The sequence below is a fragment of the Triplophysa rosa genome, linkage group LG9 (genome assembly GCF_024868665.1).
Source record: "Triplophysa rosa linkage group LG9, Trosa_1v2, whole genome shotgun sequence".
NCBI classification, from domain to species: Eukaryota; Metazoa; Chordata; class Actinopteri; order Cypriniformes; family Nemacheilidae; genus Triplophysa; species Triplophysa rosa.
In genome coordinates, this window is record NC_079898.1 from 22,557,570 (window position 1) to 22,585,499 (window position 27,930).

The 27,930-nt window shown below is 37.8% G+C and overlaps 1 protein-coding gene across 1 annotated transcript in view; it reads right to left on the bottom strand.

The window, feature by feature from the left end:
- The window catches only part of zgc:171482 (zinc finger protein), a 68,085-nt gene that overhangs the window by 24,829 nt on the left and 15,326 nt on the right, over nucleotides 1-27,930 (bottom strand). Inside the window, exons 2-5 of the mRNA XM_057341748.1 lie at nucleotides 24,931-25,035; nucleotides 19,891-19,983; nucleotides 12,155-12,314; nucleotides 6,189-6,413 (exon numbers count right to left, since the gene is read on the bottom strand). Coding sequence (XP_057197731.1) covers nucleotides 6,189-6,413; nucleotides 12,155-12,314; nucleotides 19,891-19,983; nucleotides 24,931-25,035 — 583 coding nt within the window. The remainder of the gene's footprint in view (nucleotides 1-6,188; nucleotides 6,414-12,154; nucleotides 12,315-19,890; nucleotides 19,984-24,930; nucleotides 25,036-27,930) is intronic.

Consider the following 27,930-nt stretch of genomic DNA (forward strand, 5'->3'; position numbering starts at 1 on the left):
TGCTGTTTTACGCACGTTGTGGATCTGAGCGTTAAATCAGAAAGTCTCCTTCATTAAAACCAAAGAAAGTTGGAAAAAGTGGGTCAGAATGAAAAAACACAGTCTGGTTTATCTGAAGTTTATGAGGAAAAGTATCATCATTAGTTAAACTGAAGTTTATCATAAACTATGCTGCATTTGTTCTTGCTATAAAATAACTCAAACCAACCAATACCAGAGGTTTGCTGGTCTTAACTGGTCTAAGCAGGTTTAGCTGGTCTTTTAACATTGCCAAACTTGTTTATTCTTGAGTTGCAAAACTTACATCGAATGAGATCGTTGTGTGGGCGGAGCTGTCAGACGTACAGATGTCGCAGAAATAGAAACCGTTTCTTTTACCGTTGCTGGTTGCGCAGTGCTATCGCGGCTGGTTAGGACAAAACCTCTGATTAACATGGAAAAGATCGCATGTCGCGGCATCGCATCACGCTTGGTAAGGACACGGTGTTAAAATAATTTTTTTAATGAGATTACTTTTCAAAATGTAATGAGAATTTATGTATCAAAATTACTAATAAATATTTCACAAAAAAGTGAACATTGATAATAAAGTTATTCTATAGTATCGTATCGTATCACCAGTGTTTAAATGAGACATCCATTACAAATAGCACCTATTGTGTGAAAAATTGTAAGCATTGACAAAGGTATTCTATTCTATTCCATTCAATTCTATTCCATTCAATTCATTCGAAATCTATCACAAATAGCTTCCACTTAAATCTGACCTCAAGGGAAAATGCAACTATCTGACAAGGTATGCATTTGTATGATGTGAACACAAAAACATACATTATAACTGGCATATACAGTTAGGTCCATAAATATTTGGACAGAAACAGATTTTTTGTTATTTTAGCTGTGTATCAAAATGTTTTCGAGTTACAGTTTTATAATGTAATGTCTTAAAGTGCACACTCAGAGTGTATTCACATCCAGATTAGCTGAAGGCTTTAAGAATTACAGCTCTTTAATATGAAGCTCCTCCCTTTTTCAAGGGACCAAAAGTGATTGGACAGTTAAATCAAAAGCTGTTTTATTCACAGGTATGTGCTTTTTCTTAAATAATTTCTTCATAAATGAAGCATGTTAAAGGTCTGGAGTTGATTCTACGTGTGGCGTTTGCATTTGGAAGCTGTTGCTGTGAACCCACATCATGGGGTTCAGGGAGATCTTCCACGTGATTTCATGCCCCAGGAGCAAACAAATCCTGAATGATGTTGTCATAACTCAAGGGGGGCAGGTAATAGCAGGACAGGTAGCCGAAAATACACAAGGGATTTTCACCTATGATCTTGGCATGTCTAGTGCCAAGCTCAACCAACTGAGCTATAGGTAATTCTATAATATCATAAATATTTCCAAGCAGACATTTACTTAATACAGCCACAACAGAGGAATCCCACATCCAGAGGAATACAAATTCAATAGGAAGGCGATGCTCGCCTGTCCTTGACTTTAAAAGATTCTGTGAAACACAAACCGCTCTTGCAATTTTAAACGGGGCAAATCGCAGCACTTTCAATACCTCTCATTCACGAAATGGCAGGAGGCTCTTCAACACAGAGCTGGTATTTACATCCTAAAGCTCGTCACTCTCGCTGCCTTTTTGTTTAGGGAGAAATGAAAACCTCTTAGCAGCAGGAGAAGTTTGCGAGGGGCTCCAATTTTCTCAGCAACAAAATACAGCCCCAGTTGGAAGGCAATTACACTGAAGTGTTCTTCACGAAAATAGCCATAAGTCTGGGCAGGGAGATGCTAGCAGTCACCTCTGATGAGCCCCACCAATGGCTTTCTACTCTTGATAAGAAGCTTGAGTGGTAATAAATGGCTACATGCCCACGAAGTCTTTTGCAATCCTCCAATTTTCGTCTCTTTCTTCATTGGTTTGGGACTGAATGTGTTCGTCTGTATGTTTCGTGTGACCTGTGTGCAGGGTGCAGACTGCTAATGTAAATGATAAATCAAAGAGGACAGACCAACAGAGTCTTGGACAGCTTTCTGAGGGACGACCAAATCAGAGATGCAGCCCTGGAGATGGGGCGAATCACAACTCAGAACCGTGGATATGAAGCAGGGGTAATCTCAGAGGAAAATCTGCTTTTTGCTGGGTCATGCAAGCCTTAAGAAACTCTGCAATTTAAAGGTCCAGTGTGTATATTTTTGGAGGATCTATTGACAGAAATGCAATATAATATACATAAATACAGTATGTGTTCAGAGGTGTATAAAGACCTTACATAATGAAGCGTTATGTTTTTATTACCTTAGAATGAGCTATTTCTATCTACATACATTCCCCTTACATGGAATTCGCCATGTTGTTTCTACAGTATAGGACAAATGGCTCTACAGAGAGCAGTTCATAAAAATGTTATCTCCTTCGGCAAAGAAGTTAAAACGTGATGACATTTTAGTTCTGTGTCAGCCAGCGTAGCGCTTTGAAAGGGAAGGGGGATGGATGGAGTGAGCCATTGGTTGCAATTCGCAATCTCATCACTAGATGCCGCTAAAATCCACATCCACATATATAAAATTTATTATAATATCTGCATTAAAGTACCAAAGGAAATGGGATATTGTAAGTAGACTGCATCTGGCAGGACACCGGATGAACCTCAGCTAAAAGCATCTGCGTATACATATGATGTTTGGTAGTCCATGCACCTTGATGTGAGTCTGTTATAATCAGCGGCGTTTCCGCTGAGATTTAAATAGAAGTGACATTCACACTGAAAAGCTCCTGAAAAGGGCACCCTGCTGTATCATGCTGGGGAAAAAACGATTATCTCTTAAGCAGGATGCAATTGTCACTGAAACATTGTGTCCCATCTTGACAAGGACCACCAACTGTGCGTCTCCTATAAAGCACAAAAAGTTTTGATGCATGTTGAACTACACGGGCGGTATTGTAAACATCAGTTAAAAGTGAAGCATGTATTTATGGCATGCTTGTGTTCTGCATTGTGACTGATGCGTTTCTATCCTGGTAGAAGAGAATGCAAGTTACCTGCAGAGTCTTGGCAGGTGTCCGCATGCTCTTTTTGGACAATACTCTGTGTTGACAGCTGTTTTTCATGCCTGTGTGTGCTGGAATGTGTGCTGATGTCCAATGAGACTGAAGCTCAGTGAACTTGAAACCCTCGGATCAGTTTGCAGGTATTTAGGAGAACATCAGGGCTGTCCTTGCACCTTTACACATGTATAGATATTGCTGTCTCTCCTGACTAATGGCTTTGCCATTTGTGGCTTTTTGTCTATTTTTGCTTACAGGTCCAGTGTATGAAATTTAGAGGCATCTGGTGGTAAGGATGCGAATTGCAAACAACGGCTCACTCCACTGCTCAGCCCTCCCATTCGGAGCACTACTGTGGCTGACACAGAATAAAGACTTCCCTAACCTTTCCTTAGAAAATGTATTCAGGTCGTACTGGTCTAGTAGCCAAAGGCAATCACATGAGCTTGTTCAAACTCACAGCACTATGACTCACGGTTTATTTCAACATGCTTATGAGATCTGTCAAGACAACTGGATCACACACAGCATGACTAACACTAGTGATTGCATCAATGTGAAATATGTATTTGAAGAGCAGAAACGCAAGAAAGTCCAACTGTGAGGATCAAAGGGAGGGGAGATTTTTGAGTGAGTGATTTGTGGACACAATGGTACCCACAAATGTAAATTTCTCATATTCTCATATGTGTGGACCACATAAACTTGCTTAAGAACCCAAGGAGAACATCTGCTGTGCAATGCATTAAAGGACAGTTCACCCAAAAATGAAAATCCTGTCTTCATTTACTCATCCTCAAGTTGTTCCAAATCTGTATAAATTTCCTTGTTCTGAAAATAGAAAGATGTTCAAAAGAATGCTTGTAACCAAACAGTTCTTGGCTACCATTGACTACCATAGTAGGAAAGTTGCTTTATACATTTCTTTGTTCTGTTGAACACAAAAGAAGATATTTTGATGAATGTAGGAAAGAAAACAGTTCTGGGGCACTTTTGACAACCATTGTCATTTTTCCTACGATGGTAGTCTATGGTGGCCAAGAACTGTTTGGTTACAAGCATCCTTCCAAATATCTTTCTCTGGGTTCATCAGAACAAATACATTTTTAGAGATTTGGAACAACTCGAGGGGGAGTAAATGATGAAATAATTTTTATTTTTGGGTGAACTGTCCCTTTAAGTCTAGAAGACAGATCGGAATTGCACCCTTGCAGCACTTTGGTTTATTTTCGTTTAGATGTTCACCCAAGGGGAAAACAAGATTTAGATCTTTGTTGTTTAAAGGGAACTTTGGAAACACAGCAGATTGCCAGAGTCTTTGCACAAACACGAATACACGCTATACAGCACACACACACAAACAGAGACGTGCTCGATCTGACGCAATTATACTCAAAGAATGATTTTGGTCTGATCTGAAAACAGCTTTTTAAAACTGTGTCACAGTTCAATCCCACAACCCATTTTTTAGTTTATGTATATAAAAACTCTATTCTGTCACCATAATACTTTAAAGCGGAGCTATCATTGTCAACTTGTTAAAAAACGAGTTGGACGTATGACGTAGTATTTCTGTACTTGATACACTCCCCCAGCACTCCAACTTGTTTCGGAAAGTTTTTTCGAATTATTCCTTTTATTGGCCAAAAGCACAGCAAGGAGAAAGAGCCCGCCCACGAGTCAACCGACGAGCGAGATTCGCTTACCATCAAGGTTATCTGTTCACGGCATTTCAGTGATGGATGTTATATAAACGGTGGATAATACGCTGGATTTGGAGATCGTTTGAAACTGATAGATGGCGCGGTCCCAGTGCTAAAAGATGCCGGACATGAACTGCACGCGGTAAGTCAAACTAAGTCATGTCACGGATAGGCAGAAGAGAACCCAAGCGCAGGCAGCAGTGAAGGGGTTAACAAAGATATATTTATTAAATGAACAAAACAAAGGAAAAACCCACGAGGGGGAATCAAACAGGAACTAAACCAAAACAGAAAACAAAGACTTCCCATGAGGGGGCAAAACAAAAGCAAGAACCGTAATCAAACAACACTAAACACTAAAACAACTTACTAAACAAAACTGGATCACGGACAGGACAAGGCAAGGCAAGGCAAGGCAAGGCAAGGCAAGGCAAGGCAAGGCAAGGCAAGGCAAGGCAAGGCAAGGCAAGGCAAGGCTGAGACGCTGACAAACACCAAACATGGTACACCACGCACAATCCACGAACACAAGACAAAGAAACAAGAGGGTATTTATGGGAAACACAAACGAGGGATAACGACATGGGGCAGGTGTAAGACATTAAACACTCAGGGAAAGATAACGAGGAAACGAGAGGAATGGGGCCAATGACAAGACACTGGAGAGAACGTATATTATTGTCAAAAGGACAATAATATGTTTCTCTCCACACATAACCAAAAGCTTTGCCATGGCTCTGCTACAGGACCAAGAAAAACATGACTAAGGAAGCAGAGCCATGACAAAGTCATACGTCTGTGTTTTGTTGGCAATCGGCGTGTACGTGCATAATGTACAAAACACGAAGGGATGATGTGATGTGTTGCTTGCTCGTGCTGTAGTTCCATCCCACTCTCCCCACTAGTCTCAAAGCTAGCAAATCATGTTTTTTTCCGGAAATAATCGTACAGCTGTATCTCTCTTTTATAAATTTGATCAAACTAAATACTCTTTGAAGATACGACATATGCAATACTACTGTATAGACCCTCAAGATTAATATGAGATTGGCAGAAACTGCCTGTGATACTATTTTTTGAAGAAAGTTGGTAACCGAAAAATGGAGGCACCCATTCACTTCCACTGTACGGACACAAAACCAATGCAAGTCCAAGAGTACAGCCACTGTTTGGTTGTCAACATTCTTCAAAATATCTTTTTTTGTGTTCAGCAGAAGAAAGTCATACACGTTTGAAATTACAAGATGGTGAGTAAATGATGACAGAATTTTCATTTTTGGATGAACGATCACTTTAAATGGACTAAATGACAGCAGCCTGTGAGATCCCAAAGTGTACGGCTTAATTCTGTTACGTGGGTGAGGATGTGGTGGGGTCTCAAGTATTTTGGAACCCAACATACGAGTCGAGAACCCCTGCCGTGGACTGACCTGTGCTTTCATTGGCATCTAGGCTGCCGGCCAGCTGCTCCAGTAGTCGTGCCCGTGCCGCATTTCTCTTGTGCTTCTTGCCCTCATAGTGTTGCTGTGCCATCAGCGGGTTGTTGAACCAAGCGCCACATAGGCAACAGTACTTGCCCGCTTCACCGTGATTGGCCATTGGGGGCCACGAGGGAGGGGGCAGATCTGTGGGCTGAGGGGTGGGCGGAGCCGAATCTGCACAGATACAAAGCAATCCCATAAACATTTAACAATATAAATAGATTTTATGAACACATTTAATATCAAACAAACAGACTTTAGATTTTGTGCTCATGCTTTCTGGCAAACACACACAGATGCTTCCAATCCTGATGTATTGAACAGTTCGGCGGGTCAAGAGAGGGTCAATGCTTGTGCAGATGAAACTGAATCTACCTCCATCTTCTCAGAAAAATAGTGAGTGAATGGATTGATCTTCCAGGTGACATTCTCAAGGATGCCATGGGACTTGTTACCATGGTAACCAACCCCAATAGCCGCAGGCCGCAACACCGCCGCAGGTTAGAATGAGCCAAGCGCAATGTGCTTGTTTACGAGACTGTAAATCACATAAACAGTTCTTTTGCCAAGTGTTGTGGGTGAGCAATCACAGGTAGTGTACGTTCCCTAAAAATAATTATTAAATGTTGGAGGTTTTGGTTGCTAGGATGGTGATCATTTGCTTTAGTAGATTTGTCATACGGTAGGGCCGTGAAGACATATCTGCAGTAACGACACCTCTCTGTTCTCACCACCCACATCTCACCCTGATAAATAAGATGATTCAAATAACATGGATCAACTCATAGCAGCTAGAGCCAAAACACACACTCATACATCACCTCATTTATTACGGAGGTTGACTAGAGAGTTTATCTCTTTGATAGAATATAAATAGAATAAAAAGCAGAGATCACTTTAAAGGCACAACTATTTTAAGGTGCTGACAGCAGGCTGCGCTTCAGTAACTGCTGGACTGTCAGAACGCAAAAACCCTCTTTGAAAATGTTTGTCGCCAAATTCATCTTTAAACAGTGGTGTAAAGTATTGGAGTAAATGTACTTAGTTACTTTACTTAAGTATATTTTTGGCTACTTTGTAGTTGTACTGAGTATTAAAGATATTAGCAACTTTTACTCTCTACTTAACTACATTTTTGAACAAGTATATGTACTCTTTACTCCACTACATTTGTAATGACTAATGCAATTACACATTACATTTTGCATGGCACCTATCTTATAATTAATATTGCCATTTACAGGGCAATGAAGGTACTACAATCTTGTGGATTTTGCCCTAACTTACAAAAACTTGTCAACATGGCTTCTTTATATGAATATGAGTGCAGTATCAGGTAGATGTCAATCGCTGGCGGTTTATACACGGTTAGCCCTTACCCGCTATTTCTACAGTAATATATTGGCAACACTGTTGCCAGCTAGTTACTGTAGGTCACACATCTACAAAAGCTCTTATTTTTAAAACTAACTCTTCCTAAATGTGCTCTAAACATGTTTGCTCAAAATTTGACCATATGGTGGGACTATTGCCATGAAGTGATGTAAACCAGTAAAAAGAATGTATAGTATTTCAATTTTCAAAAGTGCTCTCACACTATATAGACAAAATATTAACCTATAGAATGAGTCGGACACAGAGAAATGAACAATCCACATATGAATCTCAACAATGGTGACAATCAACTGAACAGCTTCATGCTGCAATGCATGCTGGGTACATAGTACAAAACTCATTCATGATTGTTTGTCACCATTGATGAGGTTTGTATGTCAAGTGTCTAACTGTGTCTCAATTGCAAAGAAAGATTTTCTGACAGAGATCTTTCCATTATAACATGTAATCACTTTACCAAACATATCTTAATAAATCTTAAATGCTATATTATTATTATTTAATGATTGAATTCTTTCAGATGTATCTTCAGTTACTAAGCAAACATAAAGTTGCGGTTCCTGTAAAGTCCCTTTCAGTGTTATTGTATAAGTGTACATTTTAAAGCTACAAGAAAGTCAAAGAGTCCAACCAAAGCAAACACTGATCGCCATAATGGTGACTTAAAACATAATTGAACCACTATGAACTAGAGTTAAATCTCAATAAGATCTTACACAGATGACAGAAATAAAGTGAAAGTGGTGTCTGTAATATGTGAAGATGTTATTGATGTTTGTGTTTAATTCTCCTCTGGTGAAATCTTGACAGATTTATTGTGTTCATCTGTTATTTACACTTGTTCATCTAAGACTGTGTGACTTAAGTGCGTTAATAGATTCTTTAATAATGTATCTTCAAACAGCCATTGCAGTAGTTTACTGTAAAACACCTACAGTAACTAGCTGGCAACAGTGTTGCCAATGTATTACTGTAGAAATGGCAGGTAAGGGCTAACAGTGTATGTGAAATGAGGACATGACTGCAGCTGGCGATGAGGCCCAAACCAGCATGTCCAGTGCAAAAAGGCTTTGACTTTTTAATTCTACTTAACATTATTTTATTTATCTGTTATATTGAAGAGACCTTTTTGAAGGACTTTGGTTTACTTATGAGCACTTGAGCTTAAATGAGACTTAGGGTGTTTGTAATGACGTAGGTTATGGTGTCGACCATGATTTGTTGCAATTTTGAGGTGTTCAGTCTTATTATGATTTAAGAAAATAAATGCGATTGCTCACCTCACAAATCAACTGTTTCTAGTTTTTCACTGATGTGTCTCTTAAGTGTTGAGGACTAGTGCTGCTTTGAGCCTACATTCAGTATGAGTAAAATACTCAAGTACTGTTAAAATCAGATACTCTAAGACTTTTACTCAAGTCGTTTTGGAATTGGTGACTTGTAACTTGTAATGGAGTAATTTTCACTGCAAGGTATCTGTACTTTTACTTAAGTATGGTTTTCAGGTACTCTTTACACCTCTGTCTTTAAAGCTCACAGACTTCATTCTACGGTCATCAAAGTAGTACTTCAGCAAAATATCTGCTCTTTTTACAGTAATGTTAAAAGGACGATTAGGAACATTTTGTTTTTAGAAAGTTCAAAAAAGTTTTTCAAGACCTCTGCATAATGTTTTATTCTGTATACTATAGCTGTTTAGAACGCAAGAACGTGTCCTACGGTATGTATTAGGGCTGTCATGATTTCAGATTTTCACTTCACTGTTATCATGGCCCAAATAATTCATCGTTCATCATTTTTTTGGCCAACAAATCACATTTAAAATTCAAGTGTAGGGACTAGAGAAAGAGAATTTGTAACCATTGTGGCTCTTAAGGCAAAACTGTAAAAAGGTGCTGAATTATTTGCGATATTATCATATGTGTGGAATGAACACGGCATCGATAATCATGGTTTTTAATATCACGGTTACCGTCAATACCATGTATATTGTGACACTCCTAGTATGCATCTCTTAAAACTTTTCACATTTGGTTCATGGCTTAGTTCAAACATCAGTTTCTTGCTCCCTAAATGTACAATATCTTTTTACAATGTACTTTTGTATCTAACAAAAAATGTATTATGAAACACTTAGGTTACTTTTAAGGCTACTGAAACTCTCGATCACCTTCCTTTCAAATGTGGTAAAGTCCTTTTATATTGCTGCAAATTTAACACTCTATAAAGCCGCCTGCTGTGAGACGTCTTGGATTCATCTGGAAAAACCAAACGGATACGAATACCCTGAACTCCAACAAGACAGTTTCCCAGCCGACACTATTGAACTACAAATTGCATTTCAAATAGAAGATCACATTATCACGCCAACCAGAGTGCTTGTTAAAATATTGAATGCACAAAGAAAACAAAAAAACAAACACATCTCAGTGCAATTCGTCTAGAGGGAAGTAAGAAACACTATATTGCTTGATTGAAAATGTTTTCCCGTTATGATGTAAAATGAAATTGAATAGTCATCGACAGGCTAAAGATTTAAATGCCTCTGGTTTTGTACCCATGCCTGCTGCAGCGGACATCTTTTTAAGCTCACTTTAAAGCAGTGTTTCTCAAACTTTTTCTGCCACTCCCCACTTTGGGGGTAGGGAAGTGTTCGGAGACCCACCTGTCCCCAGTCGCCCCAACAAAATCTTTAAAAACTTTAGGTCCACTGTCTGTTTTGGTTTTGTCTGCTGGTGCAGTGTTCTTTTTATTCCATGTCACAAACTTATCCATTGCTAACTTTTATACCCGCTACCGCCTCCACATTAAAGTTTTTGTTCTGCTTCAATTGACATTCCGACGTGAAATCATTCTTGTAGGCTACTATGGTTCAACGTGGCATTTTCTTCGCAGTCTGATGTTGTTCTAAGTAAGGCTGACATTTAAATGTGTCGTGGTTTTGTTTTGAGTGTATGGTCAATAAATAAAGGAATTAATAGAGATGGGCACAAACAGACCACTTGTCATGTCTCTATTCCCCCCGCCCCACACTTTGAGAAACGCTGCTTTAAAGTGAGGCGTGATCAGATTTGAACAGAGAACAAAAAAGTGTTACGACAATACGCCTGAAACGTAAAACAGAAAGCTAATCTCGAGTTCAAGTTTGGTGCTCGCGTTACCACGCACGCTGATGTCCTTCCAAACTGGCACATGCTCGGCAATGAGAGCTCAGGTGATTCAATGTGTCTAGAATAAATATTTTCAGTGTCATTTTTTGGATTCCAGTAAAAATCTAAACATCCTTTACCAAGAATAATTATTAGTTAAATTGTCAAGAAAACGTTTAACAGGTGTGAGAAGTGGCTGATCATTCTTATCATATCAGCATCACCTCCATATGTCCTATCCTCCTCCCTTCATCCCTTCACACAATGTACCACACTTCCTGAAATGCTTTCCAATATCCTTGATAAGACAGTAGGTAATGTTTTTAACAGTAATGGTTAAAAAACTAAACATGTTAAACTTCTACTATTAAATAGAATCTCACATTCTTAACACTTAATGATTGTGTGCTTCTATGACACAAAGTCAAATCAGTTTTCCACATTTTCCACGAAGAAATAGTTCACGCCAAAATTGCAATTCTCTAATCATTTCCTGAGCTGAGGAAAGATTTGTTTTCTTGAGAATTTATTTTTATATCCACCACTTTGTCCATATACCTATAGTTTCAAAGCTCCATAAAGCACATCCAACAATCCATAAAAAAATCCAAACAATTTAAGCATATTAATAAATGTCTTCTGACGTGAAAAGATGAAATATCATACGACAACTATGAGACACATGAAAACCAATGAGATTTGAGAATATTTAAGCATTGGCATATTTAGCACTCTTATGGGTTTGCTTTGGCTTCAATTTCGCTAAATATATGCTCAAAATATGATTACGTCATCATTATTTCACACATGCCTATAATTTCCCTTCCTAAGACACTCATTCACTGGAATTGTTTGGATTACTTTAAGGTCGGATGTATGTGCTTTTAATGCTTTAACACATTGGGACATATACAGTATATTATGAAGGAATTTCCATTTTTGGGTGAACTGTTCCTTTAACCACAGATGGCCTAAAATATTCTTTGTAGTAATGGAGTTGTATGTTTCATTAACGCTGCACAAACAACTGGGCCGGTGGGCATAAACTAAGGCTGCTTGACAGAGCTGAACTTTAGTCAGGTTACTGCTGCGGGCTTTAAGCATGAACCAATCACGTGTTCCCTTTAGCTCTGATTCATAACTGTCAAGTACACCCATGGGCATCTAATCCACCATCGCACAATATGTTACACAGAACACGCTTAACCCACCATCCCTGCTCCTGGTCTCAACCGTGGGGGGAGAACATAATCACCACTCTAACTAACTGACTACCGACCAGATTTATCAGTATTTGCTTACAGAAAATGAATTAGGATTTATTTATTACATTAGAATTACGAAAGATCAGTTAAGCACATTGGCTCTTACCTGTGGGTGTCGGCAGACTCGGAGTCTCCCCCAACACCAAGCGAACTCTTTTAGCGTGTGTCTTGCCCTGGTAGTGCGACTGAGCCACAATCGCAGATGTGAAGAACATATTACAGAGTGTACAGCATTTGTTTCTGTCAACCTCGTTCTCGGCACTGTCCTACAAACACAGACATACACAACACAGTATTATGACCAGTTCACGTTTGTTTTTCAGAAATTCGCTATTGTCCTTCTGAAACATTGTATCACTGCATTTTGTGATTTTTATTTATAACATAAATCATTATTATTTCTGCAGAACTCTTTAAGTTTTGGAGTGACATTTTTAGACTCTACTCTGAGGCATATTCCTGTGCTCTCTCCCCCGGCAATTGCGGTTTTAGGCCGGTCTGCCCCCCTTCAAGGCATCGACCATCAAATCCCAAAAACTGTCCAATATGGAATGGTGGTAGCTAAAAAAATCATTCTGTGCTTATGGAAAAAGGCATTAATACCTCATTTTAAGTCTTGGAACTCTCAACCACTTTACACTTAGAGAGACTTAGGCACAACCTCTCTGGTAGCATTGCTAGTTTTGAAGCTACCTGCAAATATCGAAGATAACAGTTCAAAGGTTTGACTTTTCAACGTCTGCACGACTGCCTATACCTACTGGCTTAAGAACACATGTATTGCATATATTTTTATATAAAAAAATTGTATAAAACTGGAGGAAAGAATGTAATCAATAATTGTTTAATCACCCCCCACCCCCCCTTTTTGTATTTGTGTTGTTGCCTTTTTTTCCCCCCTAGTTGTTGTTCCCCTATACCGTTTTGTAGTGGGGGTTTTTTCGTTTCACTGTTGTTGTATGTGGTCTCGGTTTCTAAAATAAAAACATTAAAAAAAATCATTATTATTAGTAACCCTTTATGTTTGTCACTGGGATTTGGAAATATCTAATCAATTAAAAACGTGCTTATCAACTTTGACAACACAGTATTTAATTGTTTTCAAATTTCCGAAAAAACTGCGAATTTGGACATCCGAGTTTACAGAAGGACAGTGATGATATACTACAATATTGTACAACGCATGCTATATTAATATACACTAGTAGACTTTTGTATGACTGTAGTCTGTGGGAAAGTCAAGGGAGTACAGTACAGAAGGATGTTTATTGCTTGTAAGGGTACGTCAGTACTAATGTAAGAACCTATCAAATTAATTCTTTTTTCAATATTTGTAAATGCCCCAAGACCAAGCATTAAATGCAGAACAATGTTTAAAACGTCAATTATCTCTAAACCTTATCCCAATTCCACAGATCAAAATATTTTGAAGATTCATATTCAAGTATTCACAGCCACATTCTGAATGCTGCAAGCGGCTGCCACTGGCTTGAACTGTCCTTCACGTCTCTGGAGACTGGCCTGTGGATTATGGGGCCACTATCAATTCTAGCACAGACGGGGCCTTTTGGCATTCTCCCAACCCCCCACCGCTCTCAGGTCCTGGCCTAGTCTGGCAAGAAAAAGGTCAGCTTTAAGTAAATCAAGCACAAAGAGAAGCCAAGAACTAGTTCACTGACGAAAACAGTCTGTTATAAACACAACAACGATGCTACGTTGTTAAAGACACAATGTCATTGAAGAGAAGTGGAAATGCTTTAAAATGTTACTGACTTTTTTCTGTCACAACATTTCGAGACGTAATGCATGAGAAACCTGTGAGGATGAGGGAATCCACACAGAGGGGACAAATATTAAATAATACATGAAATGCTGTAAATAATAGACAAGAAGTGATGTTTAAGGCGGCATTGAGAGGGCAACACTAACCTCAAACCTGGTTTAAAGTGTCCTCCTGACGTGGCATATTTAAACATATCACATTAAATTGAACTAAACTGTCCAATAACATGGGATGTACGGTAAGTCAACAGGCTGGTCATATGACATTGTAATGTCAGCCTCGTGTAACTGCACCTCATTTTACTAAAGAAGCATCTTCGATTTCTTCATGAGGGAAAAATGAGGGGAACGAGGTTTCTCGGAGGAAAGAACGTCATAAGAATTTGGAAGAACATGAGGGCGAGTAAACAGAACTTTTTGGGCGAGCTATTCTCGAAATCACTGCAAATAGCATCCGCCATCTGAATCAGATGTTTAAAAATAAATCTGCCATATTTTCATTCCGGAGCACAGAAATTTTCTGGATGTTTTCCAAAGTCTCAAGCCAGCTTTTGTGCATCTCTGCATTCTGCGCAAGCATCACTCCTGACATTTCTGGGCTGAAACAGAGGTGCAAACCAAAACTCATCGGAGACACTTCATCAGCAAAATGCAGAAATGTGTCTTCTGCAGTCACGCACCGTGGCCAATGGAAGGTGTGAAGGTGTACTCGACTCTCTGTGTAGGTTCTGTCAAATGTATATGCAGACAGCTCTGTGTCTGACTCCCTCTGGGCAACTGTCTCGTTGACTTTCGTCGCCCGTGATGAAATCTTTATTGGTATTGACAGCTCTGTTTTTTCTTAACTTGTTCTCTGGGTTGGAAACCCTGGACAGAGCCCATGACAGCATGTTAAAGCTACTGTACGATCTCCTGACCATCACTGCAAGTCTGCCTCAACGTGAATTTTTTTTTTTCCAAAAACAAACATGTGTGGTTTTATTTTACACATTGTAAAACCAAAAAGAAACGTTAGACAATCTTTATGCTGTTTTGTCATACAGGGACACCAGAAGCTGTCAAATGCTAAATCCTTAAGAAATATAACAACATTTCACATTTCTCTCTTTTGGAGTTTCAGCTGCAATCTCAATAACATAACAAACAGTGCTCACATTTACCAAGGCACCAAAGTCTAGAAACAAATCACATTTCAACTTAAACTCAAACATTTCCCATCAAACCCTTTCAAGATGAAATGATCCGAGCTATTCTGCCACATTAATTTTTATAGCACTCTATTCGTACAGTATGCCAACAATTATCTCATTTGTTTCTATTTTTATTTTTCCTAAGGGATCTACTGAGACCAAACAGATACTTATAAGTGACCTTGCTAAGAACCTTGAGCTATAAAAAAGCAACCACTGAGAAATACAATTTTCTTAGTCCTGCCAGACAAAAACATTGTACAAAAGCCTCCCCAGTCACCCTAAAACAATACTTCTAATGTTGGTAAGTTTTTATTTTTTTCTGAGATGGTCGTAGTTTGTTATACAGTATTAGACCTCGATATGATGAATACAGACTCAGCGGCTCTCTACCTTCACTTTAATTATAGTAAAATCAGCATTTCAAGGTAAGGCCAGGTATATACATAAATGATTTCCTCTGCATGCGACGGCTGCTTTGAGGCTGATTCCAACTTAAAAAAGTGAAAAAAGCTAAAGCTAAGAATGGTCCTATGTTTTCTGTTATTATGTACAAAGAAATTCGAATGTCCAATTTTTATTAAGCAACATATATTTTTTAAATGGTCGGTATATAACAAACATGTTATCACGTTATGAATCATTTTATATCAGCAATTGTATATTAGTTTCAATGAAAACAATGGTTTATCGGTTTACAGTTATTAAATAACCATGTGGTAATATTTTTATAATTTCACAAATAAAAAAGAAAAATGAATCGAGTTGGAGGAAGCTTTTAATTTGAATGTCCTGTCACACCAGACTCAAAAATGATTATTATTTACAAATGAAAATATGAAAAGGCCTCACATTATAGACAGTAACACATGAAATATAAATTACATTTAATATTCCAGGTTACGTATGCAGCTTTGCATTGTGCCAATAATAAAAACACATAGAGGGAAATGTAACACTTTCTGTATTTCCTGCTTTCCCCCGTGTTTCACTGTCTCCGTCCAACACATGGACCATCAAACCAGCCATGCATACAAGCTATACGTGTACATGATACTTCTGTCTATCAATTTGTCAATTTACCAATGTATTATTCGCCTGAATTCTACAGTACAGTGCCTGAATGTGCCATCACGTTATAGCACGTGTTGCATACCGGCACATTGGAATGAGAGGTAAACCCAATCTCATGCTGTTATCCCATCACACAGCTTCTTACATCCCTGAGCTAGAGGGGTCGTCTCAGACCTGTCGTGTTGTGTATTCATGTGTGAGAGGACCAGAGCGTCTGCTCTCACATCCCTTCTGAAAGCAAAGGGACAAATAAGTTCAAACTTCATGGCCTAGTTCTGTGTCCCTGAGCCAGTGACCTGATTCCAGCGGGCTGGCCAGTGAATGTGTTTTGTGACTGCTGTTTGCAGGAGCGGCGAATCGGTTCACCACCCATTTGGCTGTACAGCTCGCAAATGGGGTTTCTGCACTGTAATAAATGCATAAAGGTCCAGTGTATGACATTTAGCAGCATCTAGCGGTATCGAAGCACTACGGTGGCTGTCACAGGACTAAAATGTCGTCACGTTTTCGCTTCTTTGCTGAAGGAGGTAACGTATTTAGGAAATGCGCTCTGTAGAGCAGTTTGTCCGTTTAGGGCTACTGTAGAAACAACATGGCGACTTCCATGTAAGGGGACTCGAGGTGTGTGTAGATAGAAATAGCTCATTCTAAGGTAATAAAAACATAACGCTTGTAAGGTCTTTATACCTTTCTGAAGACATAGTTGTGTTTATGATATTGCATTTCTGCCAATAGAACCACCAAAAAATTACACATTGGACCTTTAAATAAGTAAATAAAGAGTGAATGCATCGATAGATAAGAATCGTAATAAAAGGGTTGAAAATATTTAAAATTTTAAACCTTGCGCTAACTTTGTTTTTACTTGTGCATGCTTTTGAAGGACACAAAGTAAATCCCAAAACAGAGTAAAAATAAAAAGAACCCATGAAAGCAGCAGTGGTCCCCAGCAGGGATTAAGATTATATGAATGTAAGATTATTATTATTATGTTATCTGCTGAATTCCCTCATCTTTCTGGGTTTATTTTCTTTGTAGGCGTGCGTTTTGAGTCCTTGCAGGTTTTCAGGTCCACAGGGCCTCTGCATATGGATTACTACAATGATAATGATCACAGAACCAGCACAAACATTCATTTTTGCATCTGTACAGAAGATACAGTACGTGAGGCGCAATCCAATACCAAGAAAATTGAAGCAGTCAGCAACACCAAAAACACAGCAACACCAAACACACGTCTGCGAGGAAGACCAGCAACCAGTAAAAGCTGAAATTGAATTCTTGCTCAATTGATCGTGAAATGTTTTTTATTTGAATACTCATTACAAATAGCATACACAGATGAGGTCGAACCTTTCATATTTCCTCACGGTTTCCTATTCAAATGTGCCGTTTTTCATGCCACTGACTTCTTTTGCCGTAAACATCCGTCTGCCTTCATTTACATATGACCTATTTTAGGATTAATAATAATAACAGAATAAATGAGTGTGTGAGCTGGTGTGTGAAGGTGCGAATGTGTGTGCGTGAGGGGTTTGTTGTTAACAAAGAGCATTTAATTAGGAGTATATTTATCTCTTTTTTCACTCTTTCATTCGTCTTCTGGAACGCTGGGAAGGGTGTGAAAACAAGCTAAAAATAAGAGCCCGAAGGACAAGAATGAAAGGCAAGTTAATTCAGCCCTTTTAATGCGGCACAAAATATAGATTTAGAAAAACGGAGAGAATACTGAAGCGTTTCCGTATGCTCCTGTTGTGCGGGGCAATGTTAACACACTTCAACTCGGTCATTCTGCCCGACGGAAAGCAACAAAATCAACTTGTTTTTTCACATCTCCGAGCACCTTCTGACCTACTTTCATCTTTTTGTTGTTCTCCTGCTAGCCTGTATACTTTTGCTAGACGCGATCAAAGAGTAAACGTTTCACAGTCACAGCTTCATTTCTTTCTGACAAAGTCGAAAGTTTTGAAAAGGGAACTTAAAACGACACTGAGGTCTAAGCTTGAATGTCTCTACGGCTTTGTTCAGACAGACATAAAAAATCCGCTTTGTGGCAAATCCATTTGGTTGCCTGCAGTATGAACAACAAAATCTCAACTCCAAACTGATCTTGAAAATACGGATCCAAATCGCATACACACATTTTTGAAAAGCATTTCAGATGTGATTGTAAAGAGTTTTATTTATCATTTTTGAATATTGTGTATGACATCGCAATAAATAAATAAAATAATAAAAGCCAATGAGAAACAGAAGCTGCCAAAACCTATAGAAGAAAATGTTATTGCTAAAGTTGCTCTTTTAAGGTTCATGAGACTTCTTAATGGAGTTGTTAGCTATGTTTGATGGAAATATTGACCGTGTACCTCAAATTTTCGAAATTACAAATTGATTAAAAGGAATAGACAGCGTACCTCTCAGATGATTCATTCTTGGACCAATCTGATGAGAAATGTTCTTATTAAAACCTCTTAATTTTACTGTAGACGTTGGCATCTTTGCACGAATGAGAGCTGTTTTTACACTGTTAATCTCCTCTGACGTTCTTCTCTAAATTTCTGTCTGAGAGGAAGAAAATACCAAGGTATTAAATAGATCTTTTTGAGATTTTTCCTCTCCTGTTGGAGACAGCATTGACAGGGCACACGTTGTCTCCATGACTGATTCCAGACGGATAACAGAGCAAATGGGAGAAAGATCCAACTCAATACGTCTGTTCTTGACAGAGGATCCTGTATTGACTTTTAGAGACAAAAAGTTTGGAGAAACAGTTCAAGTTTCACTGTGCATCATCAGCTGCCCGCCATCAGTTCCTCTGGTGTGATGGCTTGTCCCTCAGTTGCAGAGTTTGATTTGTGGCCTCTGGGCCTTGCTTCCCTCGGATGGAGAGTTTCAAATTATCTTGGTGCTAACTGGCTGGTGCCATACAGAATTATTCATAAACAGCCACACTAATGATCTCTTCTGTATACAGACACGTGGACCATGATTCGGGCAAATGGAGGCTGGGACACTTTACAGAATACCTATTGCAATCTGAATATTTTATATGATAAACCAACCCTTCAGAGAACAAGAAAGCAATTACAAGATCTCAGGCAATAAATAACAAGTCCAAACAGCCTGGAGAGAAAGGCTAGCAGTGTTTATGTGTGTCAGCATGTCAAATCCTCTACCATTAGGATACAATGGGTTTTTTAATGTGTTCAGACAAGCCGGGAAAGAGAAATATCTGTCTAAAATTCATGTGGTGTGCTCCTAGAAGTTTTAGCTTCGCCGTGTTGTCTTACTTTTAAAATAGCACGTTTTGATCATGGCTTAATTCAGAATGCATGAAGACATTACAAGCAAATGGTAGCTGTGCTGATCATTCGCCTCCGTGGCATAATGATAACACTCTTTTTCTCCAGAGTAATAACATTGAATAACAGTGAACACTTAAAGGGACAGTCACCCTCAAGTTGATCCAAATCTGTATTTAACTGTATTAAAATGTACAAATGTTAATGCATTAAATGACAAACTAAGTGACAGGACACATGCATAAGCTTCATCCACCATCAGTAACACAGGGACCAGTTTGTACAAAGTACTTCGTAACTGAAGTTAGTCTGAAGAAAAGTCTAGCATCATTTATTTGCCGACGTCACTTGGTTTTGTATTTTCTTTCTTAATGCAACAAAATTCATTCATTAATTGTGGCCCATAAAGCGTGTAAATAATTTTTGCCACTGCATATAAAAAGTGAGTCATTCCAGAGATGTCCAAGGTTTGTTTTTGGAGCATTTGAACATACCGGATTGTCTGGTCTTAATCTTTTGGATGGTGGACCTCCATCTTCTGGGTGGAGCATGTAGAATAGACGCACTTTGTTGGCATGTTTCTTGCTCTGTTGTGTGTGAAAAAGAGAGAGTATGATTAGCACATAATGTAGTATAATGGAAGTATTTTCACTAAATTAGACATCAATGTAAGAGGTATATGAGTAGAGAAAAAAGTCAACAAATCATCTGTCATTAGCACATAAAGATGGTTAAAACTGTCATTTAATTATTTTGAACATGAAATATTGATTGAAGTAAAATGGTTTGTTGGCATCCATTTCCAAAATATCTGCGTGAAGCCACAACTGACCGGCAAAAAATAGACGGCACTAAATAGATAAAACGCTCAGCATTCTAAGGCCTATGTATTTACCCTTTTTCTTGTGTCTTTTAGATCATTAAATTCAATATCAACTCCTTCTGTTACTCCACCCAAACACTTTAATTATTTCATAGGAATCTGAGGACTTGAACTTTGAAAAATGTATGTGACGGCTTAACTTTCAAAACATTTACAGCTGCTCAGCTTTCAAATAGTCAAGGTGGGCCAAAAGGGCAAAGCCCTAGTGACCTGTTTTTAAAAGCCTGCCTGTACATTCTGTCCTGTCCAGACTGTGAACATCAGTGTGTGACTGACTGTGGTGCGTTTTTTGTACCTGAACTGACCATATTTTAAATCTGTCAATTTGTGCATGAAAATGAGATTTAATATAGGCAATATTTTGTATATATATATATATCATACATCTCATTTATATTTTAACAATTTGTACTACATCTCATATATATTTTAACATATTGTTAAAATAAATATGAGATGTATTAAAAATATATGATATGTATAAAATATAGCCTATATTATATCTCATTTTCATACAAAAATTGACCGATTTAAAATATGGTCAGTTCATATGTATATATATATATGTCACGGTCCTGCCCTCTTGTTTCTGAGTTTCTAGTCGTGTGGCAGGATCGGGACGGAGCCCTTAGGTTTTATGTGAGAAAGCCATGAGTTGTTTACGTTTTGACATCTTATGTGCTTTCTTGTGTCTTGTCATTGGCCCCGCCCCTCTCGTTTCATGTATTGCTTCCCTGCCGTGTCTAATGTTTCCCACCTGCCCTGTGTCATTATCCCTCGTTTATCTTTCCTATAAATGCCCTCATGTTTCATTGTCTTGTTGCCCGTGGATTGCGTTCTGTATGTATGCATATGGTTCTTGTCTGTGTACTTACCTCCGTGCCTAGTGCTGTGTGTTCCTGTTCCTGGTTGTTGCGTGAGTTTAGTTATTGTCAGTTTATTGTAGTTTTGTCCCGTGTGGTGTTTAGTCCTTGTATTTTAGTTTAGTCAGTTTATGTGCCTGTTTTGTTCTTCCATTTATTATCGTGTTTTGTTCCCCACTGTGGGTTTTTGTTTTGCGTGTTTTTTTTGTAATAATAAATCCTTTTGTTAACCCCTTCATCCCCGCTGCTTGCGCTTGGGTTCTCTCCTTTGTCAAACCGTGACATATATATATATATATATATTCATTTAAATATAAAAATTTCAGAAACTCTTTATTTCAAGTTAGGCCGTGTTGAATCGGTTCACTTCACACATTCTTTACTGCAGAGGGATGAGCTCATTTCCTGAGCTCAACGAGGGAGGATGCATTTTAAAACACTGCAAATGCAATAGAAGATGGAATTATGATGGATCATAATTCATTTTGGTCTCCCTAACATCACAAAACACATTTACCATTTACATACAGTAAGTGAAATAAAAAGCTATGCCTCAGCAAGTATTTGTATTAACAGAACACCATAATATAAAAAGAAACCTAGTGAGCACTAGACAGCACTATATTTGCACTTTTTCTGTGAAGGCTGTACAGTAAGAATTACAGTATGTACATTATATACTTGTGTTTGGCAGACACTTTTATCCAAAGCGAAGTGCAATATACATTTTATCAGTATGTGTGTTCCCTGGGAAACTAATCGACCTTTCCCCTGTAATTTATAAAAAATATATATTTTTGTGTTCAAAAGTATTATTCGTTCAAGCCATTTCATGCTAGTGACAAATGTTGTAATTTTTGTGCTTTGCAGAGTTGCTGCCTATGTAGAAATTCACTTAAAGACACTTATGATTTGGATAAGAAAGGTTCATTTGATTGTAGCAGTTTATGTAAACAGCACACAGCGAACAAGAATGTGCAGGAACTCAAACTTGAGCAGATTTTTAATGCTCTAATATCCCTGTGCGGTTTAAGATGAATTGCTTGAATTTGTAATGTAATATCCAATAAAGTTTGATATTAAAAATAGCAATGTGAGCATCTGTGGGTATTAAGAAGGTGTTTAATACAAGTTTAGACTCAAAACAGATTACAGATGAGTTTGGTTAGGAAGCATCTCAGATTAAAAACAAAATAATCCCTGAAGGGCCACATGAGCACAGGTACTGTATAGTGGTTGCTGTCCTGGCTGTAAATTTTAAAGCAGTACAATGAAAGAGTTGAAAGAGTCATAGTGTGTGCTATGATAGATTCGAAGGGTAGGGAATGCACACCTAGGCTGAGACTGATCACACTTGAGAGAGAGAGAGAGAGAGAGAGAGTCAGCAAAGACCTCAGAACAGAGACACGATGAAAGAGACCACTGATACAATGAGCCAAAGACCAGACTGTGAGGGAAAGATTTAGCTTTGGTAGAGACCTCATCTGATAGTTGAAGAGGGAAGAGAGAAGAAATGGTTTTCTATAAATCTGAAAACTAGTTTTAGGATATTTGGATGATGTAAATGATGTGAAAATTTGCAGTGACAGAATAACTGGGTGGTATGAAATAGGGGTGTCAAACGAATCATGATTAATCGCATCCAGAATTAAAGTTTGTACATACTATATGTCTGTGTACTGTGCACATTAATTCTGTATTTATGAACACATACATGCATATATTTAAGAATAATATCAAATATCAAAATTAAAAAACATTTATATATAATTTAAATAATTGGTAAATAAATACATGTAAATATTTCCTAAAATAATGTATACATGTATGCGTATGTGTTGATAAATACAAAATTAAAATGCACAGTACACAGACATATATTATGGACAAACTTTTATTCTTTTAATCACGATTAATCGTTTGACAGCCCTAGTATGAAAGTATAAAATTGATTAAAAAAAACCTTTTTTACACTCGCTTCTGCCTGCATCCATCAAGTTAAAAAAAGAGAAAAGAAATCAAATGAAATAAAATACCTTTCATTTCTAAGGCATTTAATCAATCAAAGATATGAACAACGACATGTTTGGTAACAGTTTTGTGTTGAGAAATTACCCTTATAAGGAAAATATTATCCCAAAACAGAAAAGCAAAGATTTCATTAGTTTTCAGACAGGTAGATAAACAAAGCAAAACAACAAAAACAAACAGAAAGGAAGACAGAAAAAAGCAGGTGCAGAAATACACAGGACACAGAATAAAGAGCGAGGCGGTGATGGGCAGCTGATTTTCTGTCTCAAGTGAGACTGAGACACAGCTTTTCCGTTAACTATCCATCAGATAATCAACCATGCACAAACACACATGAGAAACAGAGAGAGAAAAAGGCCCCAAGATGGAAAGAGTTTGGTGCATCTGAATCCCAGAGGAAGAGCTCTAAATGCATGCTGGGACTCATGTTATCACACACACAATCTCTCTCCCTGTTTCCTTCTCTCGGGCACTCCAGGGAATGGCCAGTTGATTTAGTTCCTGGAATGAACCAGCCACCAACCCAGAGTCTCGGTGACCAGTTCATCTGACATGGAGTTGTTTTGAGGACACAGACTATCTTTCTGGATACTAAGAAAATAAACTGCAAAAACCTTTTCTTTTGCCTTTGCAGCAAAATGTCTACAAATCTTTAGAAAAATGGCACACTTGCAGCAAAATATAATCGATATAATTCTATATACATTAGATGTTGTTTTTAAACAAATAAAAGAAAAAGTAATGAGCTTTATGCTTAGCTCAAGAACATTTAAGCAAAATACACTGGTTTTCTCTTGTAATTTTCACAATGCTGAAAATTAAAGCTGCAATTCGTACCATTTCTGGCTTTAAATTAAATAAATCAATTGAGCAAATGCATAAAATTTGTGTTTCAAACTGCACCCTAAATTCCGAACCACAACACTAAGCCTATAAAAACAATTTCATAAGCATTTGTCAGTTTGCTGTCATTTTACTTAGAACCACAAAGATAGATTTGTACAACCTGTAACCTGCAACAACATATTTTAAACAGAAATGGCGATAGAGAGGCATAAGTTATAGATGCGTTTTTTTTCCTGCAATTTCAAGGATTAATAGAATAATAAATGCATAGAAAATTAAGTATGCACCCTGAAGAGGACAAGGGGTGGATGGATACTACCACAAAACATTTTAAAAGATGTCCTTGTAGTAAACTCCAAGACTTCCGCCTCAATTCCAACACTGTGACATGCGAGAGCATGCATTAACTCAAGACAAGGGTTCACAGAGATCAATGGCAGGAGAACTGAAGTGTTACCGTAACAGCAAATAAGAGTTTATTGGCTCTTGTGAAGCTTTGTAAACGGATCTGGCCGAAGTATCCTGTTAAACAGACATGTTCCCTCAGCTACACTGATTCTGTGCAGAAGGAGTTTGTCCTCATTAGCGAGCTCATTAATCTAGTGATCGGTACTTGTGGTCTAGGGAACCGTACGTGAGAGATGTAAATAATGCAGTGGGATGATTCTTTAATGGTCAATCATTAAGTTACTTATAAAGGGGTTGTGCGTCTGGGGAAAGGTGCACTGCACTACAACTTTAAAAGCAGCGGGTGAAAAATACATGAGAGAAGCATTTAGGTTACAAATGATTATTACATCCCTGATGAGCAATTGATGAGGCCTGCTTTTAAAGTAATGCATGTCACTGGTGTGTGTGTGTGCGTGTGCGTGCGTGTGTGTGTGAGAGAGAAAGAGAGAGAGAGAGCTCACCTCATAGTGTGCCACACGCTGAGACTCCGAGATCAGCTGAGCGTTGCAGATGTTACAGTAGCTCTCAGTGAAGAGTGCTTCATCACCAGCCGCAGCAGACTTCATCTGATCACACAAGCACACACACCAACACACATTTATGTTTTAGTTAAGTTGTTATTGGTTTACTATCATTTCTCGCAAGATGGGCAACAGGACGACAAACTATTTTCATTTTGAAAACATTAGAGTCGAAGTGTGTCTTTCCCATAAGAAAAAATAGATAGTACCTCAAATATTTCTTATAGACATAAATAAGATTAAATGGACCAAATGAAATGGAGTTTTTTTCCCTTAAATCGCCTTCATCCCAGATCTAGAGATCTCACAAATGTTTCAGTAAAAAAAGAGTTTCAGAAGAGATCTCAACAATGTCACAAACTGAGCTCAGATTTGTCACGTCTGCAATCAAAAGTCAATATTATTCAAGACTTCAATATGAACTCCAACATTTCTTATAAAATTGACCCAAATGCAGATTATCTTGACTATAAAATCTACACTTATTAAAAATAAAGGTGCTTCACAATGCCATAGAAGAGGCTTTCCATAAAGAACCTTCAACATCCAAATAAGTTTGACAAAGCTTCTTTGTGGCAAAAAAAAGTCATTCAGTTTATAGGTAAGAAAGAAATGCTTCTTTAAAGAACCTTGGACCGAATGTTTTTTTTTCTGGAACCAAAAATGGTTCTTCTATGGCATCGCTGTGCACCTTTATTTTCAAGAGTGTACAGTACATTCATACTATCCATATTATAAATGTATTTTAACAATGCCATTTGCTTCTATTTTTAAGTTTTACTAGGTTGGAAACTGTGGAATAAGATAGTCCCGTCCAGAGGTGGACGAAGTACACAACTTCCTTACTTGAGTGAAAGTACAGATACTACTGGTCAAATATTACTCCACTACAAGTAAAAGTTGTAAAGACAGATTCTTACTTGAGTAAAAGTACAGAAGTACGTGCTTTTAAAAGTACTCAAGTATTAAAAGTAAATTTCCTTTATGTCAGTTGTGCATTGTTTTATTGTCGTATACCTTGTGCCTCTGAAGCACCCTACTGAATACACCGAGTAGCTCACAGAATCAGTGGTATTAAAGGAGTAGTTCACTTCAAAATTTGCCCCCATTGACTTTCCATAGTAGTTTTTATTCCTACTATGGAAAGTCAATGGGGGCAAATTTTGCAGTGAGCTACTCCTTTAAGAGCTTTATATGTTTAGCACACATATGTTTAGTTTAGATATAATCCTGTATGATTATTTAGCCTATTATCCTCATTAGCCCCCTAGGCCTATATGTATTTATGAGCAGTGTTCTTTTATTTTGTATATTCCCTTTACCAGTTTTAGCAGCAATTTACCAGTAAGTAGTAAGGTTCTTGTAAATAGTAAAGTGTAGAAGCCATGTGTTTGTTGGACTTATTACCATAATTTAACTACAAACATAAACTATAGCTAGTATAATAATGAATATAATGAAACTATGGTATGTTTAGTTGCTGTGGTTTTACTAAAGATTATTAATTGGAGTATGGTTCCTATATTTAGAAAATGGTAAATTTGTGGATACTGTGGTTTTAATGCAAATACCATCCCTGCTGAGAAAAAACAATGAATTTTTTAATTAGAATGAGATTTTTAAATTAAATTCCTCTTTGTAGTGTGTTTTGGGTTTTATTCCAATAGGATTTACCATCCCAGCAATAGAATCCATCACATACAAGTAGACAACAAGTATCCATAGTACAATTCCCATTTATAACCATTAAATCCATTACATTTTATGTTGTATTTTGGGCAGGGTTCTATTGTTTTTATTTCAACAGTAATACTTCAACTATAGTTACTTCAGTAAAAACATCATTCATTTTCCAAATCGCTTTAAATGATATAGCAGCAGATCAGAAGTTAACACGCACGTGTAGCTCAAGGTGTATGTGATGCTTATTTACCGTTTAGCCGTTATGCTGATCATTTTCATGACGATGTTTCTACGATCTTTGACTGATCGTAACCCACAGATGATTACACCACACTTTAACATGTGCCTTTTTCCTCTTTTAATGTTCTATTTGTCTTTTTAGAGCGCTATCAATGGTGTAGCAGCGCCTACGTTTACATTAGTTTAGCGGGGAAGATCCCAGAGTTGCCAGATTTGCGTTAAAAAAATCTGCCAAATGGCCATTCAAAGCTTGCCGGAAAACCGCGAGCTTAGAAAAACTGAAATACTTGGCAACAGTAAAAGGTCCTGGCAGATCGCAAGCCAGATAAATTGTGCACACAGGAAACCCCGCTGCATAGAAACCATTTTCTACTTTTGGACCTTTTTATAAATGTAGTGGAGTAAAAAGTATGATATTTGTCTTTCAAATGTAGTCAAGTTAAAGTACAAGTACTCAGAAAAAATAATACTCAAGTAAAGTACAGATACTCAAAAAGTGTACTTAAGTACAGTACTCAGGCAAATTAACTTCGTTACTGTCCACCTCTGGTCCCGTCCAAAGAGCAAACACACACAGAAAACACAATTATTAGGTGCAACAATCTATTTTTATCATGATAAGAAAATGTGCGGACGTTTTCAAGGCCTGCTGTTTGTTATACTGTAAGAGCTATTCAATGTGCAACATGACCTGCCGTTCTCAAGGACAAAAACGGTGTGCACATGGAATCATTTCTCTCTTTTCCTTGAAGAAAGTTCTAATTCTAGAAAAAAATAAGCCATTACAGAAAAACCTGATTTCATCAAGAATAAGGTGGAAATCACTCATAAACCCCTAATGTATTATTGAAAAGCAAAGCCGTATTAGAAATCTCTTATTTTTGCCATCTGTGAGTGAACATGATTCTGATGTGGTGAATCAATTATTCAAAGGTTCGAGCGCGGGAGACGCAGAAAATCTGCGATGAGTCTTCTTGAAGACGCACTTGATTCTGATACCTGAAGACGCTCCATTAG